Here is a 15,214-nt window from a genome sequence, read left to right as displayed (position 1 = left end):
CAAGGAGTGCCTGAAGGTGGTAGACGATCGCCCGGCCGACGAGGTCACCGGTGCGGACATCGCCGACTTCTCGGTCGTTCGGGTGCTGGTGCTTCTCGACAACGAGTGCGAGGTGAAGCCCTCCCTCATGGTGCGCAACCTGGGCGGTTCCCTCGCTGGGATCGCCAAGGTTCGTGTGGTGCATTTCTGGTCGCACCCGGACGGCGCGCCGCTCCCTGCCGAGGCGGACTTCTCCGATTGGGGGGACGACGACGGCGGTGACGGGAACCCTCCGGCGCCAGGGACTTCCCCACCCGGGCAACCCCCATTTCCGCTGGTGGGCCGCTATCCTGCTGCGGGCACGGGTCCCCCCTCTTTGGTGGATCTGGGCCTCCAGCTGGTGCTCCTGGGCCTACCCCACCGGCCTGCCGTGAGTTGGGCCGCCCTTTGTACCCTTCTGTTCCCATTTGGTCATTTGTCGCAGGTGCTGTTAGCGCACTGGGGCGTGCTCTCTCGCTTGCTGCTGTGCCTCAGGTGGTGATCCGTGATCTCCCGCCACCCGTACTGTCTCCTTCCCCGCTGCTGGGGGCGCGGGAGATCGGTCGGTCGCCGTCTTTTGCACCTTCCCTGAGCGATCTCTTGGCGGCCGAGGAACACGAGGTTAGCATCCGCCGTCGCCGTGCTCGCCGCAAGCGGGCCCATGACTCTATGGCCAGGACGCGCCGCCACAGCCTCCGCCTCGCTGCCAAGGAGGACCCGCTCTACGTCGACGCCACTTCCAAGGCAACTCGCGTCAAGGCGGCCAAGCTGGATCTTGCGCGTGCCTCCGCACGCATGCGGGAGGCGCTCGCTCGGTCTGGGGCTCTCGAGCGCCCTCCGCCTCGCCGCATCTCCTCCAACAAGCTGCGCTGTCTCGGGCGTGTGTGCGGCCTCCCAGACCTCTCCGACGACGACGAGGTGGCCGAGGTGGCCTAATGTTGTGTGTAGTCAATAATCAGTACTGTGCACACCCTGCTAGAGGGCGCTTCACTGTCCGGCGTGAACCTGTCCTTCATGTCCGGACTGCTCCTCCTCCGCTGTGTGAGCTTGTGAGTCCTTGGCCTGATGCTTTGCTCGCCCCCCCCCTGCACTAGGTCGTGAGCGTATGGTGGTTTGTTATGTGTGGTTGGGGTCCCAGCATTGTGGCGGCCGGTGTAACTTGTATGCCTCTTGTTTGTCTAGTGAACTCAGTTCTGTGTTGTGCTTGTGTTGTGCGCTTCGTTCCTCCTTGTTCTTGTCCTTGTTCTTCTGGTGCCGCTCATGCTCGCCATGAATAAGAACCTCTCAATTTGCTCGTGGAACGTTCGTGGACTCGGCCATGTTTCCCGTCGGGACGATGTGCTTGCCGAACTCATCTCTGTTCGGCCCACTATTGCGGCGCTTCAGGAAACCAAGCTCCCCTCCCTCTTGGTGCAACGGCCGGCATCCTTTCTCCCCAGCCGGCTGCGGCACTGCGTGGCTCGGGACTCCACCGGTGCATCGGGGGGGATCCTCACTGCTTGGAGCGATGATACTTGCTGCCTCCGTGCCTCCAGTGCTGAACAATTTACCCTCACCACCAGGTTCATCCTCGCGCAAGACACAACTGAGTTTACTTTCACGAATGTCTACACTCCTGCCAACCACGAGGACAAGCGATGCTTCTTCTCTGAACTTGCTGCGGTTGCTGCCTCCGTGAATGGTCCCTGGGTGGTAATGGGGGACTTCAACCTCACTCGTGGTCCTGGTGACAAGAACAACGGTCGTTTCAACTATACCGAGGCAAATGAGTTTAACGAGTTAATCAACACCCTCTGCCTAATTGAAATCCCGCTGACTGACCGGGCTTACACATGGAGCAACAAACGAGACGAGCCTACTCTGGTACGCCTCGATAGGTGTTTCGTTAACGTGGATTGGGATGCAATCTTCCTTAACACCACACTCTCCTCTCTGACACGCTTCTGCTCGGACCATGTCCCCCTTCTCCTCACTGCTAGCACCAGAATCCCTCGTAGTGCTTGCTTTCGGTTTGAGAATTCTTGGCTCCTCCACCGAAACTTCCGGGCGATCATCCACTGTAACATCCCGAAAAACTCACTAATTCAAATCATGCGCTAAAACTGTTTTGTCGTTGAGCTCGACTCCCCGTTAAACCCTGAACCCTAGCCCTAGAATTTCACCTGAACAACCCGACACCCGAATTCAATTCACGTCCCATCTCTTTCCCATCCAACGCGACGCGTCGTGACCGGCCGCCGCGAATCCAGCCCCCTCTTTTTCCCCCTCTCCTTCTTCCTCTCTCCTCCGTGGTCCGCACTCTCGCGGCCCGCACGCCACGCATGGCTGACCGTGGCCGCAGTCGCCGCTGGCGCGCACCGCCCCCCCTCCCTCTTTTTTTTCCTTTCCCTCCCTCCCATTTTCTTTTCCTCTATTTCTTTTTCCTTTTTCCCATTTCTTTTTCCCCTTTTCTCTTTTTTCTTTTTCTTTTTCTTTTCTCTCCCTCCCTTCTTCCTTTCTCCCTCCTCTGCCTCGCTCCCGCTCGCCCCGAGCCCCGCCAGGCCGGCTCCCTCCCCCGCTCGCCCCCGAGCCCCGCCAGGCCGGCTCCCTCCCCCGCTAGCCCCCGAGCCACACCCCGCATCCCGCTCGCCCTGCACGACCGCCCTGGCCGCGCACCGCACTGCGCCCGACCACTCCGGGCCGTGCTCACGCACGCGCAGGCGCGGGCTCGCCACGCCAAGCCGCGACGCCGCCGCCCGAACGCGCACGACCGCCGAGCCGTGGCGTCGCCACGCGCGCACGCCCGCAAGCACACGGGCTTGCCACTGCACGCCCCGCCGAGCCAGTCCACGCACGTGGACCGCGTGCTCGGAGCACCGCCGCGCCGCCCGCCGCTGCCAGGCTGCCCGCACACGCGCGCCGCCGCCTCGCCGCCCGCGCCACCCCGCTACGCCTCGCCCCGCTTGCGCGCCCGCGCGCACGGAGCACCGGGCCGTGGCGAACGCGCCGGGCCGCAGCGACGTGAGCTCCGCCGAGCCCACGTGCGCGCTGGGCCGCGCCGCGCGACGCCCGTCGCTGCCCTGTCTGGCTGCACAGTTCGGCACTGCTCGCCGCCTCGTCGCCCGCGCTACCACCACACGCAACTCCACGACGAACGGACGCGGCTGGAGCACCATTACTCTGGCCCGTGCCGCTCGCCGGCCGCCACCGCCGCATCTCACCCACCCACGCCGCTCCACCGCCTTAGCTCGGCTATAAAAGAGCCCCGAGCTCCCTGGCCACCCCCACAACATCACTCACCGGCCCTAGCCCCTCCTCCTAACCCGCAGCGCCGCCGCCGCAGCCATCTCCCAATCGCCGCCGCCATCTCTCGCCGAGCCGCCTCTGTGCGCCACCCTAGCTCAAGGTGAGGCCGGGGATCGGTCCCCCGTACCCCCCTCCCCCTTTTTCCCCGGTCCACGGCCACCCCCGGAGCCCGGAGCGGCCGGATTGGCCGCCGCTGACACCCCTGGGCCGCCTCCTCTGTTTCCCGTGGAGGAGGGAGGAAGGGGATGGCAATTTTGCCAAAAACCCGTCCCCCTTCCCTCTATTCCTGAAAGGGACCTCCCACCTTTTTGGTCTTTTTACGAAAGAAACCCTGTCTAAGTTTCTATTCTCAAATAAACCCTTTTCACCATATAAACAAAATTCTAATTACATCCTAGACCTTTCCAGAATAACCCAGATATTTCCAAAAATCTCAACCAGGCCCCTACCTCCTCCAGATTAATTACAACTAGGCCCCTGACCCTTTATCCGATCCCGAACCTTTACTAAACCTATCATTTCATGTACCAAACGACCCCGAAACAACCCGGGACTTTATCATGCCTCACTTAACCAAGTTTTGGCCTTACCATTAAGAAACCACTCAAAAATTCCACTTCTATCTCCATATTTTATGTGATTCTGACTCGGGCTCAACGATAGATCTTTATATTGATTGGATGCTTGTTGGTGTGTGCTGTAGACCACGGAGTGAACGAGGGAGAGCCCGTCAACGAGCAGTACTGTGAGCAGGAGAACGAGGACCAGTTCCGCGACCCCGAGCCCGAAGGACAGGACTTTCCCGAAGGCTACGAAGACGGCAAGTTCAATCCCATCCTTTGATGCATATTGTGTCCTAATTTTTATAAACACAACCCAATGGCCTGCTTTATAAAACTGCATATGTTTTTGCTTGCATGAAAATATGGTTGGATAGCCACCCCTTGAGTTGTGATGACCATTCCTTGACTACCTAGATTAATGTCTGATTTTGCTTGAACGTTAATCGATATTAGGACGCTTAGGACTTTACTCATAATACGATTTATATTATAAAGAAAATGTGTGCGTGTGGGATGGGATAAATGTGGTGTTTTGTAAAGAAAGTGTAGATGGGATGGATGTCATTTCTACGGATTTGTCATTTGGTGTGCTCGTGCCAATGTGGCAGGGCAAAAGAAGGGAGATATCCATCTTGTCGTGTCTAAGGACCGAGTTGGTGTGTCATCTCACCTAACTCCACTATCGTGCAAATCACTCGACCGTTGAATGGGCAACGGCGTAGCATAAATCCCACTAGTTGGTGTGATAGCCATCAGGAGAGCTGAGAGCAACGGGTGACTAAGGAAAAGGGATAAGCCCCGAGTGACTTATGCCCGGTCATACCTAAGTGAACGGTCGATGACCCCTTGGTGCATCCCGTGATGGCAAGTCAGGCTTAGCTATGGTGGGTAATGGCTATGTTGGGATCTACACCGACACGACGGTGTTTGAGTTGTGGTATCCTACTTGTGGGTAAAGTTGCACACCTCTGCAGAGTTAAGAATCTATTCGAATAGCCGTGCCCACGGTATTGGGCGAGTTACGGTGTGGTCACATAACTAGTGTTTCTTGGGATGGGCTGGTGTGAGTTGTTTTGGATTTGTGTCCGGCAGTTGTGCCGTGTGCTACGACGGACGGGGAGTCCGGTAGCAGTTTTAAAACCTGAACTCCGTATTACTGCAAAAACTGATTTCTAAAAGGTTTCTGTAAAATAAACCCCCGCATAAAACACCGTTTTTTTGCAAATTAAACCGTAACCTTATCCTTGATTTACCTATGCATATTATTCTGTTATAACCCCCCTCCGTGGGTGTGGTTGGATTTGCTGAGTACGTTTGTACTCACCCCACTCTTACTTTTTACAGAAGAAGACCCAGACTTCGTACCAGACGACGCCGAGTAGGGTTATCGTTCTACACCCAACCTTGCCTGTGGTACCGGTCCTGTTCGAGATGCCTCCGCTGTCGCAATACTCTGAGCCCGTGCTAGACCCCATGTGGTTTGCGGTCTGGTGTTATGTCGTAGCTTGGTTAATTATTATCATTATCTGTATCGAGTGTCCTCCAAGGTTTGTACGATTTTGAACCATCTGATGTAATAAATGTGGCATCAGCCTCCTGGGGACTGGTGCTTTGTATCACATTTAAGTCTTCTCTTATGAGGGGACACTTCATCCACGATGTGCTTGCGCGACCTGCGCGTGAAGGAAGCAGCAAGGTTTTCGTTCAAAAACTCAAGCATTGCCGTGGTGCCTGTCGCTCCTGGGCGAAACGCCTCATCCCAATTGATCAGCGGGCGCAGGACACGCGCATCTTGGTCAACACTCTTGATCTCCTTGAGGAACAACGTGCCCTACAGCCAAATGAGAAGAAGCTTCGGTGCATTGCCATCCGAGGCCTGCAGGATATCCATGCGGAAAAGCTAGCGTTCTGGCGCCAGCGCTTCTATGTACGTCTTGCCGTGGAATGGGATGAGAACTCCCGTTTCTTCCATGCGGCCGCTTCGGGGAGACGTCGGCGCAACAACATTGCTGTCTTGGAGTGTGGTACTGTCATTGCCACGACGCACAGCGCCAAGAGTGCTGTCCTCCACAACTTCTACTCGGATCTACTGGGAAAAACCAGGGGCACCTCTTGGAACTTCGACCTCGGTGACCTCTACCCCTCCCTAGATCTCGCCTCTCATAACGTCTCCACCCCATTCACTACAAGCGAGATAACTGCCGCTCTGTTCGCGATGGACATGCATGCGAGCCCTGGCCCGGACGGTTTTGGACCTTCTTTTTACAAGCACTTCTGGTCATTGCTACGGGAGGATGTCGCACTTCTGTTCCATGATTTCCATGGGGGCGTCTTGACCTGGATGCGCTCAACAGGGCCTTGCTCGTCCTGCTCCCGAAGAAGGATGTCGCGCGCACCGCCGATGCCTTCCGTCCCATCTCCCTGCAGAACTGCCCAATGAAGCTATTCACCAAGGTGATGGTCAACCGGCTGAAACCGGTCATCCCGCTCCTCATTGACGCTGATCAGACTGGCTTCATTCATGGGAGGAGCATTGCCGAGAACTTCGTGTATGCAGCTGATCTCTTAAGCTGTTGCTACAAACGCAAAGTGCCCACGGCGGTTCTGAAGCTTGATTTAAAAAGGCCTTCGACTCGGTCGAATGGGGGAGCTTAGACAGGATTCTAGCTGCTAGAGGGTTCGATGATCACAGGAGGAGCTGGATCTCCAAGATCCTAACCAGTGGTAAAATGGCTGTCATGTTAAACGGGGTCCCCGGCCGTTGGATCACCTGTCGGCGTGGACTCCGTCAGGGTGATCCCCTCTCCCCGTACCTCTTCATCATCGTGGCGGACGTCCTTCAGCGACTCATCCGATGCGGCGTTGAGCGAGGGGAGCTGCAACATCCCATCGACGCCACGCTCTCGTGCCCCGTCCTTCAGTACGCGGATGACACGTTGATTCTCATGAAAGGGGATGTAGCGTCCATGACTGCGCTCAAGCGCATTCTTGAGGATTTCTCTGCCGCGACCGGCCTGACGATCAACTTTCACAAATCCACCTTTGTTCCTATGCATGTTGATGCAACCACCGCTGCGGAGATGGCGGAGATCCTGGGTTGCTCTGTCTCTTCCTTTCCGCAAACGTATCTGGGACTCCCCCTTTCCCCACACAAGCTTAAGTTTGCTGACTACCAGCCCCTCCTGCTCTCTTTTGATCGCTACCTTGCGGGATGGAAAGCGAGGCTACTTAGCACTGGTGGCCGAATTGTGCTGGTCAACTCTGTGCTCGGTAGCTTGCCCATATACTACATGTCCTCTATCCTGCTCCCAAAGAAGGTCGTGGAAGCTCTCGATGCCAAGCGTCGAGCCTTTCTCTGGACTAGTGAGGAACAGTGCCATGGTTCGAGCTGCCTGGTGGCTTGGACGGGCGTGTGCCAGCCCAAAGAGTTTGGTGGCCTCGGTGTCAAAAATCTCACTGATATGAATCACTGCCTCCTCCTGAAGTTCGTGCACAAACTCCATGACCCCGAGCCGCTCCCCTGGAAACAATGGTTCCTCTCCCACTCGGATCTCAGCAGGGAGGCGGCCCGGGACTCTTATCTTGGCAAACTCATCTCCCACGAGCTGCAGCGCTACCAAGACCTGACGAGGGTGTGCGTGGGAACTGGGGATCGCACCTCCTTCTGGCATGATCGCTGGCTCTTCAACACTCCGCTGTGCGACGTGTTCCCCGCTCTTTACTCTCATGTCCTAAGACGGGATCTCGCTGTCCGAGCTGTTTTGGATGTTGGCCTCCATGCACATCTGCGACCACGACTCACCAACGCTGCTAGGGCTGATGAGAGCGTCCTTCAAAGCTGCCTAGAGCAGGCGGAACTTGGCGAGGGCCCGGAAACGCGCCTTCTTCATGCATCAGACCGGGAGCTTTTCAACACGCGGGGGGCGTACAGAGCCATGCAGGAAGGGGCGCCTGCTGTGGACGTGCTGAAGATTTGGTCTACCAAACTCCCCACTAAAGTCAAGTTCTTCGCCTGGCTGCTTAGCCGTGGGCGCCTCAACACACGCGCCTACTTGCACTACAGAAACATCAAGACACTGGAAGAATCCTGGTGCGAACATTGCACTGGCGTGCTGGAAACTGATGCTCACATCTTCTCTGAATGCCGCAGGGCGCGCGATGTTTGGGCTAGCCTGGGTTTCTCTGTGCCTGGTAGCCTTGTGCAACGCCCTTGGGATATAGGAGTCAGTACTCCTCTCCCTAAGAATGTGCGGCTTGACATTGTCCTCCAGATCCTCTGGCACTTATGGAAGTCCAGGAATGCTGCTATCTTCGATCAAACGGACTCGAGTTCTCAGGACATTATCAACCGCGTCGCCAGGAACATCGACAGCTGGATGGGCAGATACAAGAGAAACTTGCCGTATGTACGTGAGTGGAGAACGTGGCTAGACCAATTTGTAACTATGTCTTGAAATCTTCTCTCCTGCAACCTCTGTCCTCTAATTTCCTCTCATGTAACTCTCTTCCTGGGATGCTAGGAATCTTTTTGTAACTATGAAGTTTCAAGTTAATGGTAGGTGGGGATCCCCCGATATTGCTCGAAAAAAAAAATCCAGGACGCCGATTTGTTCCCGGCTCCGTTTTCTCGCCGGCTCCCTCCGAATCTTTCTGCCGGCGAGGGCGCGGGACGCCCAGATCGGAAGCTAATGCTACTATTCGCCCCACTCTCTGAGCACTAGCCTGTGCTTGCGTTTCGCGTGGCAGGGTCTCCGCTCCGAGCGGTGTTGGAGTAGATCCGGATTCGAGTAACCTGCGGCGACCGCGGACGATCTGAACTCCTGATCCTGCAGCTCGCGGGCGTTTGTTGGATGGGCGCGGCGTGTCGGGCCGGATCGGAGGATACAGAGAGAGGTTGGGCCATGACATTTGACATCCTTTTCAGCTAAGCCCATCTAATCTAAGCATGCGGATCTGCGGGCAAAAGTGCGTGCATGCGCGAGGCCCACCCAACAACACTGGCGGCCCCGTGGACATTGGGGCTTTCTGGGCCACCGCCGCCGGCCCGGCCGCAGATCCGCGAGGAACACGCGCACCACGCGGCGGCGGCGGCACCCGCGGCGCAAACGCCGGAGCCCCGCGCGGCGTGTGGTGTGGCACGGCTTGCCCCTGGCCGCGGTGCGTGCTGTGTGCGTGGTGCGCCGCGGCTGTGTGGCCGTTCCGCGCAGGCGCAGCAGCAGGTTCAGTCTGGCACCACTCCCTTGCGGCACGGGCCACGTGCGCGTTGCGGCCGGTGCAAAACCGGAAGCCCGGCGGCGAGTATGCTGCACGCCCATGGCCGCCCGGCCTGGCGGTCACCTTGCGCCGGCCGCATCGAGACACCAACGCCTCGGCCTGCAGTGCCAGCCTGCCGCGTGCGCGTGTTCGATTCCAATGCCCCTTCAGGTAACGGCAACGCGTTGCTTTGCAGCACATCGAGCTAGGCTTCGCATGCGTGTGCCCCGTGACCGAAAAGGTGGTCTGCTTGGACTTTGGACTGTTGTGGAGTAGCCGGCTTTCCATGTTACCTCGATCCGTCATGTCCACCGGTCGAGAATTCCCGCCGGCGTCTACACTGCACGAACATACTCGTAGTACCGCCCGCCACGCCCACGCCCCCGGCACTTTCCCCTGTTGGCAAATTCCCCTCGTCAAACCAAACAGCGGCTGGCCCTCGTGCCCCGGAACGGCGGGGCGGCGCCGGCGCGGCCCCCCAGAACCGGCACGCACAACGCAGCCACCGGGAACGCGCCGTTGAAAGCTCTCCCCCGTACCTAGCCTGCTGCCGCCGCTTTGGGCGCCAACTTTAACGTAACAACCCAATCGCTCGCATGCAGCCTCGGCCGGCCGCCGATCCACCCGTGCGCCGCCCACTAGTCCCGCACTCCGCTTCATTATCCGCGGCGGCCGGCCGGCGTCCATAATTACCGCTCGCCGCCGGCCCCATCTTCTTGCGCTCGGCGCGGCGGCGAGCCGGCGATCGCAGCAAAATTAGACATGGCCGCGGCCGGGGGCTCGGAGGCCAGGACCAGTACGTACGCCGTGCGTGCAGGGCAGCAGCAGGAGTGCGCCGCGCCCGCGCGCGGCCCTGCTGTTGGTCCGGAGGGGCGCAAAGGGAGACGAATTCGAAGGCGAAAATGCAAGGAACACCGAGCTCGAAACGCGCAGGTCGGTCTCGGTCGATGCCGCACACTACTGTCCACTGCTATCGACTGGAGGCGCCACTGCGTATGCGTGCTCGCACAGGACAGAGCGGGCCTGGCCCTGGGGCCTGGGTTGGGCGCGTTTGAATTGAATCCCAGCGGCCGCAGCATGCGTACAGCAACGAACAGCACCACACCAAGCGAGCCAGGGGCCAGGGGGCAATGCAAGGAGCCAAAGACCGGCGGTCTCTGGGCGGCAGGAGGATTCCAGACAGGGCGAGCCCGTGGCGACCCTGGCCTCCCTTTACTCGACAGGGGGCCAAGAACAAAAACAAAGGATAAACTGGTACTAAAAAAGAAGAGGAGGAAAAAAAGACACAGTAAAGATCAGAGCGCAGGATGGATAAAGCTAGCGACTGGTAGCCCGGGCTCTGGTGCTAGCACAGTGTAAGCAGCCGCATGCACTAGCAGCTAAACAGAAGGGGAAAGAAAAGAAAGGGGGAGGCAAAAGGGGTGTTCATCCATGACATAATTAATCAACGGCAAAACAGAGACACTAGAGCAGGATAATTGACCATGCAGGCGATGAACAGCTCGATCGATCAACCCCTGCCTGCATTGCAGGTAGTGCTTGATTCCAACAGCGAGAGCTATAGCACAGATTAACAAGAGAGGGATCGATCGAGTAAGCCCTAGATAGATATATAGCTTGGCTGTTCACAGGAGCCAGAAGTTAAAGGAGAGTCTCGGCAGCTAGGTAAACAGCAGCAACTCGCTAGCAGCTAAGCTTGAGTAATTAGTATGGAGCAACCCCCATGTTGGCCGCAGCCGCCGCGGCAGCGGCTGCCGCCGCGTAGAGCCCGTCCTTTATTAGGAGCCCGTCCTTTCTCTGGTGATGATCCTGCAGGTAAAGCCAGAAGCACAAATAAAATATCACTTAATTTAAATGATTATATTCACCCTGATTCGTTTTCATCAACATGGAAATGCATGCATGCTTTACTCTCCCTACTACTAACTCCTATTCACACCATTTATATAGATCATCCTTCAAGCAAAATGCTCCTTCTCATTAAAAAAAAGTTGTACATCTTGAAAATGATGGCACCCACTATTTTATATATCAAAATGCTATAATGAAATCCAATGATTTGTGGGATTAATAATATTATTTACAAGTATATACAAGTGCCTTTCATTTTTCCTAAATAAGTATTTCAAAATTCATTGATAGCCAAAGTTTCTAAAGTTTGACTAGGTCGTATCCAAAAAGTCAAGTATTTGTGAATGGAGGGGTATATATATGTATAATAATTATTATAAAACCCGACCTACTTATGTTTATACGAAAATGTGTGTCTTGCACACACGTCTCAATTTTGAAAGGTGACTCAACCAACAAACAGAGAATATAGACAGGTAAGAATAAAAGAAGAGCCAATGCAAGTTTGAATCTACGAGAGAAGTTCTATAACTCTATACTACCAAAGCAAGATTGGTAGATTTCATTGCTAAAAAATGGCCACCAGACATTGTGGTTTCATTACAATTGGCTTGAGACCACCCAGTTTGAACCAGTTCCTTTTCACCCACATCATACCGTCTATCCCAGTTTTTAAGCTCGATTAATCTAAGGGGGAAAAAATAGGAGACGATTTGTGCTGCTAGTAATATATACCTATGGATAGTTTGAAAACTCTACAATTCCCATTTTGTATTTCATGTCCTAGAATAATTTTGGTAACATAAATTTCTAAAAGTAGTAATTTTCAACGCTGCATCATCCAAAAACCATGAAAACAAATAAATGCTACTATATATAATCCTTCTTATCCTTTCCCAGAACATGTGAGATATCAAAACCCGTTTCCATTTTGTCATAAAAAATCACTTATATATAAAAAAATACATTTGTTTTCACACTCTAATTTGAACCTTGAAAAAAAAGGGAAATGGTATTAGCCAAAGTATGCATTGACAAGCTAAGGTTGGATCTGTTTATCACCTGAGGTAGCAGGCTTGTCTTCTTGAGCCCCTGCTGGTGATCCGGCATGAGTCCAAAGTGGATATGCGGAAAGTGCGCCCACTGCAGCAACAAACAAAACCACCACACCAAACAAAGGATTCAGAAAGGGGGATGCGTGGAGCCGTATCATGCGATTTTGAAAGATCGGGAAATCCTAGGAATGCACGCTTGCTTGCACAGTAACCAACCGCGCTTGAGCAAAACCCTAGCTAGAGAGGTTGAGAAGAAATTGAGAAATCTTTTCAAAAAAAAGAGAAGAAATTGAGAAAGAAGGAGAAGGATCGTAGTCTAGAGAAGAGGAGGGAAACCGCACTGACGTTCTTGGCCGCCGCGCTGAAGGCCTCCCTGTGCGAGATGTCGGGATTGCCAGCCTTGATGCGTTGGATTTCGTCCCTGCAATCGCATTCCCCGGCCCCGAGGAAGAGCCAGAAAAAGAAAAGAGGAAAGGGAGACGTCAGATCGATGCACATATGATCAGCAGGCAGCTATATATATATCGATCTTGGCGTAGCACGACACTCGCATTATTTGCAATCACCGATGCATCATTTGCCGTGTCTCATTAACGAGTGCCGACACCTCTCTCTCTCTCGCTCTCTCTCTCTCTCTGCGCGTGTGTAGACTGGAGAGAGAGAGAGAGAGAGAGAGAGAGCGCAAAAACAAGCAGGTCTCTCTCTCTGCGTCTGCAAAAGTTCTTGCCTCTGCACCCCGGCCCGGCCCCCGGCCGGATGCGGCCACCGAGGCGGCATGCATTGCCGTGACCGAAAGAGCCACCGCCGGTCGTGAGTCGTGACTTACTGCAACGCACAGCATGATGAAAAATGTAGAAGATAGTTACTGGCACACTCACTTGATGAAGCGGTTGTACGCCGACGGCACGCGCTGCCTCTTCTCCGGAGCTGCACACACAGACACGAGGCGAAAACAAGCCTGTTAGCCGCACAGTCAAGAGCATGCCGCCGCATGGAGCACGCACAGGCACAGCATGCGCGCTGGGCCGACCTCTCGGCGCGCGCCCTGCTGGCCTGGTCTACCCGAGCGCAGGTAGAGCGAGCAGTGTATGTAGCACGCCGTGGCGGCACGCCGGCACCCACTGCTCGCCGGCCGGTGTCCTCCTCACAGTGAAAAGAGCTCGAGAAGGAAACAAAAAAGATGGCATGGCTCGCCGTCTCCTGGACAGTTGAAAGAGAAGGTGTGGGCGACTGGGCGTCCCGCACTTATTGATGCGACATGTACAACGACACACCTAGCTAGCTAGGCGCGGCGGCCATCCACAAGCCAGCCATACGCATCCGGCGGTACGTGTGCTCAGTGCTCGTCACTGATCTGGTCAGCAAGAGGGGGCACGGAGCTAGCTAGAAGATGAGTTCGACGGCTTCACCTCAACTTCGTCGTGGCCAAGCTGATCTCTATGTATGTATGTATGTTTGTATGATCGATCGATCTCTCTCGAGAAAACGAGGAAAGCTTGGACGATCCAATAATGGCGAAAAGAAACAACGAAGGGAGAGCTTAGCGACGTGCATGGAAGATTTAGGCGCGGGGCTTACGTCTGTTGACGACGGGGTTAGCGCGCGGCGACGCCTCCTGCTTGGCCCCTTTATTATTCCCCGCCGCGGCCAGCGGCGGCGGGGGCGGCGGCGCGGCGGCGTTCCTGCCGCCGGGGATCAGGCCGCCGAGACCGTGCTGCTCCAGCAGCTGCAGGCTCGGGTTCGCGCTCGATATCTCGTCCTGCATGTACGCGGGCGGAGGATTAGGCATGCGATATGCGCGAGATCGGAGCTAGCTAGCTCCGGCCGGGACGTGGCGCCGCGTACCAGGAGGGATTGGTGGGGAGGGTTGGGTGCCAGGTTGAGCGGGTGGGGGAAGTGGAACTGGCCGTTGTTGGCCGACGAGGCGGGCGGCGGCGGCGCCGTGGTGATGGTGGTGGTAGTGCTGGTGACTTCAGTTGGTGTGGCGGAGGCGGCGGTGTTCGTCGTCGTCGGCGTGCCCGGGAAGAGGAGCCCCCTCATGTTGACGGTGAGAAGGCTGCTGCAGTGGCCGCACCGCACCGTCACCGTCTTGAACAGGCTGCTCGTCGGCACGCTCACCTGCACCCACGCACGCCCTCACGCTTAGCTTGTAAAATCTTTTGAGATTCAGATATAACACGGCCGGAGGAGAGCTGTATGTGTATATATTGAGAGAAATAAAGAGATCGAGAGCAGGGGTTCGATCACGGACGACGAGGACGGTGTCGCAGAAGTGGCAGTGCACGTAGCAGAGCTGCTCGGCGGCCGGCGGCGCCGCGGCCACCGGCGTGAGCTGGTGCAGCGGCGGGAGGTTCTCCACCAGCAGCGGCGGCGGGGAGGGAGGGAACACGGCGGCGGCGGAGGACGACGACGAGGAGGACGACATGCCGGGCGCCGACGACAACCACCGACCGGCCGACCGATCGATCGCTGCCTCTCCTTCCTGAGTTCCTGAAGGTACGCGCGGTGCAAGCAACAGCGGAGCACGCGAAGCAACAGGATGACTGGCTCCGCTTTGCCCCGATTTGACGCGGCAACGAACCAACCGAGCCGAGCTGAGAGGCGGTGTACGTGAGTGGAAAGGCGGCACGCGATTGCTGGCGAGCTACCTGATTTATGGATAGATGGGCTGCTGCTTTAGTAGCAGCATCTCTCTCTCATCTGCTTCCTCCTCTCCCCCACTCCCTCCCCGCCCCCCCCCCACTCTCTCTCTCCTCGCCTGTGTGATTTGATGGTTTGGGTGACTGATGTGTGATGCAATGGAACCTAGTATGTATTGGATCTGTTGTTGCTGCTGCTGCGATTTGGGAACTAATAGAGAGAGAGAAGAGGAGAGAGGCCAGGGAGAAGACGGGATGAGAGAGAGAGAGAGAGAGAGAGAGAGAGAGAGAGAGAGAGAGAGAGAGAGTGCCTTCGCTTGGTTGGTGAGGAGAGGGGCCGGTGGGAGCGAGGGAGAGAGAGAGAGATATAGGCAGAGGAGAGAGTGTGCGAGGGTGGGGGTGTTTTGGGAATTCCTGGTCAACAATGAGGGAGGGACAGTGGCAGCCGCAGTTGTGGCTAGGCAGCGAGCTAGACGACGGGGGTTGTGGGGCTTTTTTCTCTCACCTCTGCCACGCCATACATGCCATGAGAAGTTGAGAACCAGGCTCT

General features: G+C 56.2%; 1 protein-coding gene across 1 annotated transcript; it reads right to left on the bottom strand.

The window, feature by feature from the left end:
• Positions 1-10,543: 10,543 nt before the first annotated feature.
• On the bottom strand, positions 10,544-14,989 carry LOC120650561 (protein YABBY 3-like). The gene is made up of 7 exons (XM_039927734.1): positions 14,277-14,989; positions 13,871-14,143; positions 13,604-13,784; positions 12,904-12,952; positions 12,371-12,446; positions 12,033-12,113; positions 10,544-10,928 (listed from the first exon to the last, which is right to left on the bottom strand). Exons 1-7 carry the CDS (start codon positions 14,448-14,450, stop codon positions 10,824-10,826), a joined length of 939 nt encoding a protein of 312 aa, XP_039783668.1. The 5' UTR covers positions 14,451-14,989; the 3' UTR covers positions 10,544-10,823.
• Positions 14,990-15,214: the final 225 nt, after the last annotated feature.

Source organism: Panicum virgatum, chromosome 9K (assembly GCF_016808335.1).
Source record: "Panicum virgatum strain AP13 chromosome 9K, P.virgatum_v5, whole genome shotgun sequence".
Classification (NCBI taxonomy): domain Eukaryota; kingdom Viridiplantae; phylum Streptophyta; class Magnoliopsida; order Poales; family Poaceae; genus Panicum; species Panicum virgatum.
The sequence above is the reverse complement of the archived record's forward strand: the minus strand, read 5'-3'. Positions and strand labels throughout refer to the sequence as shown.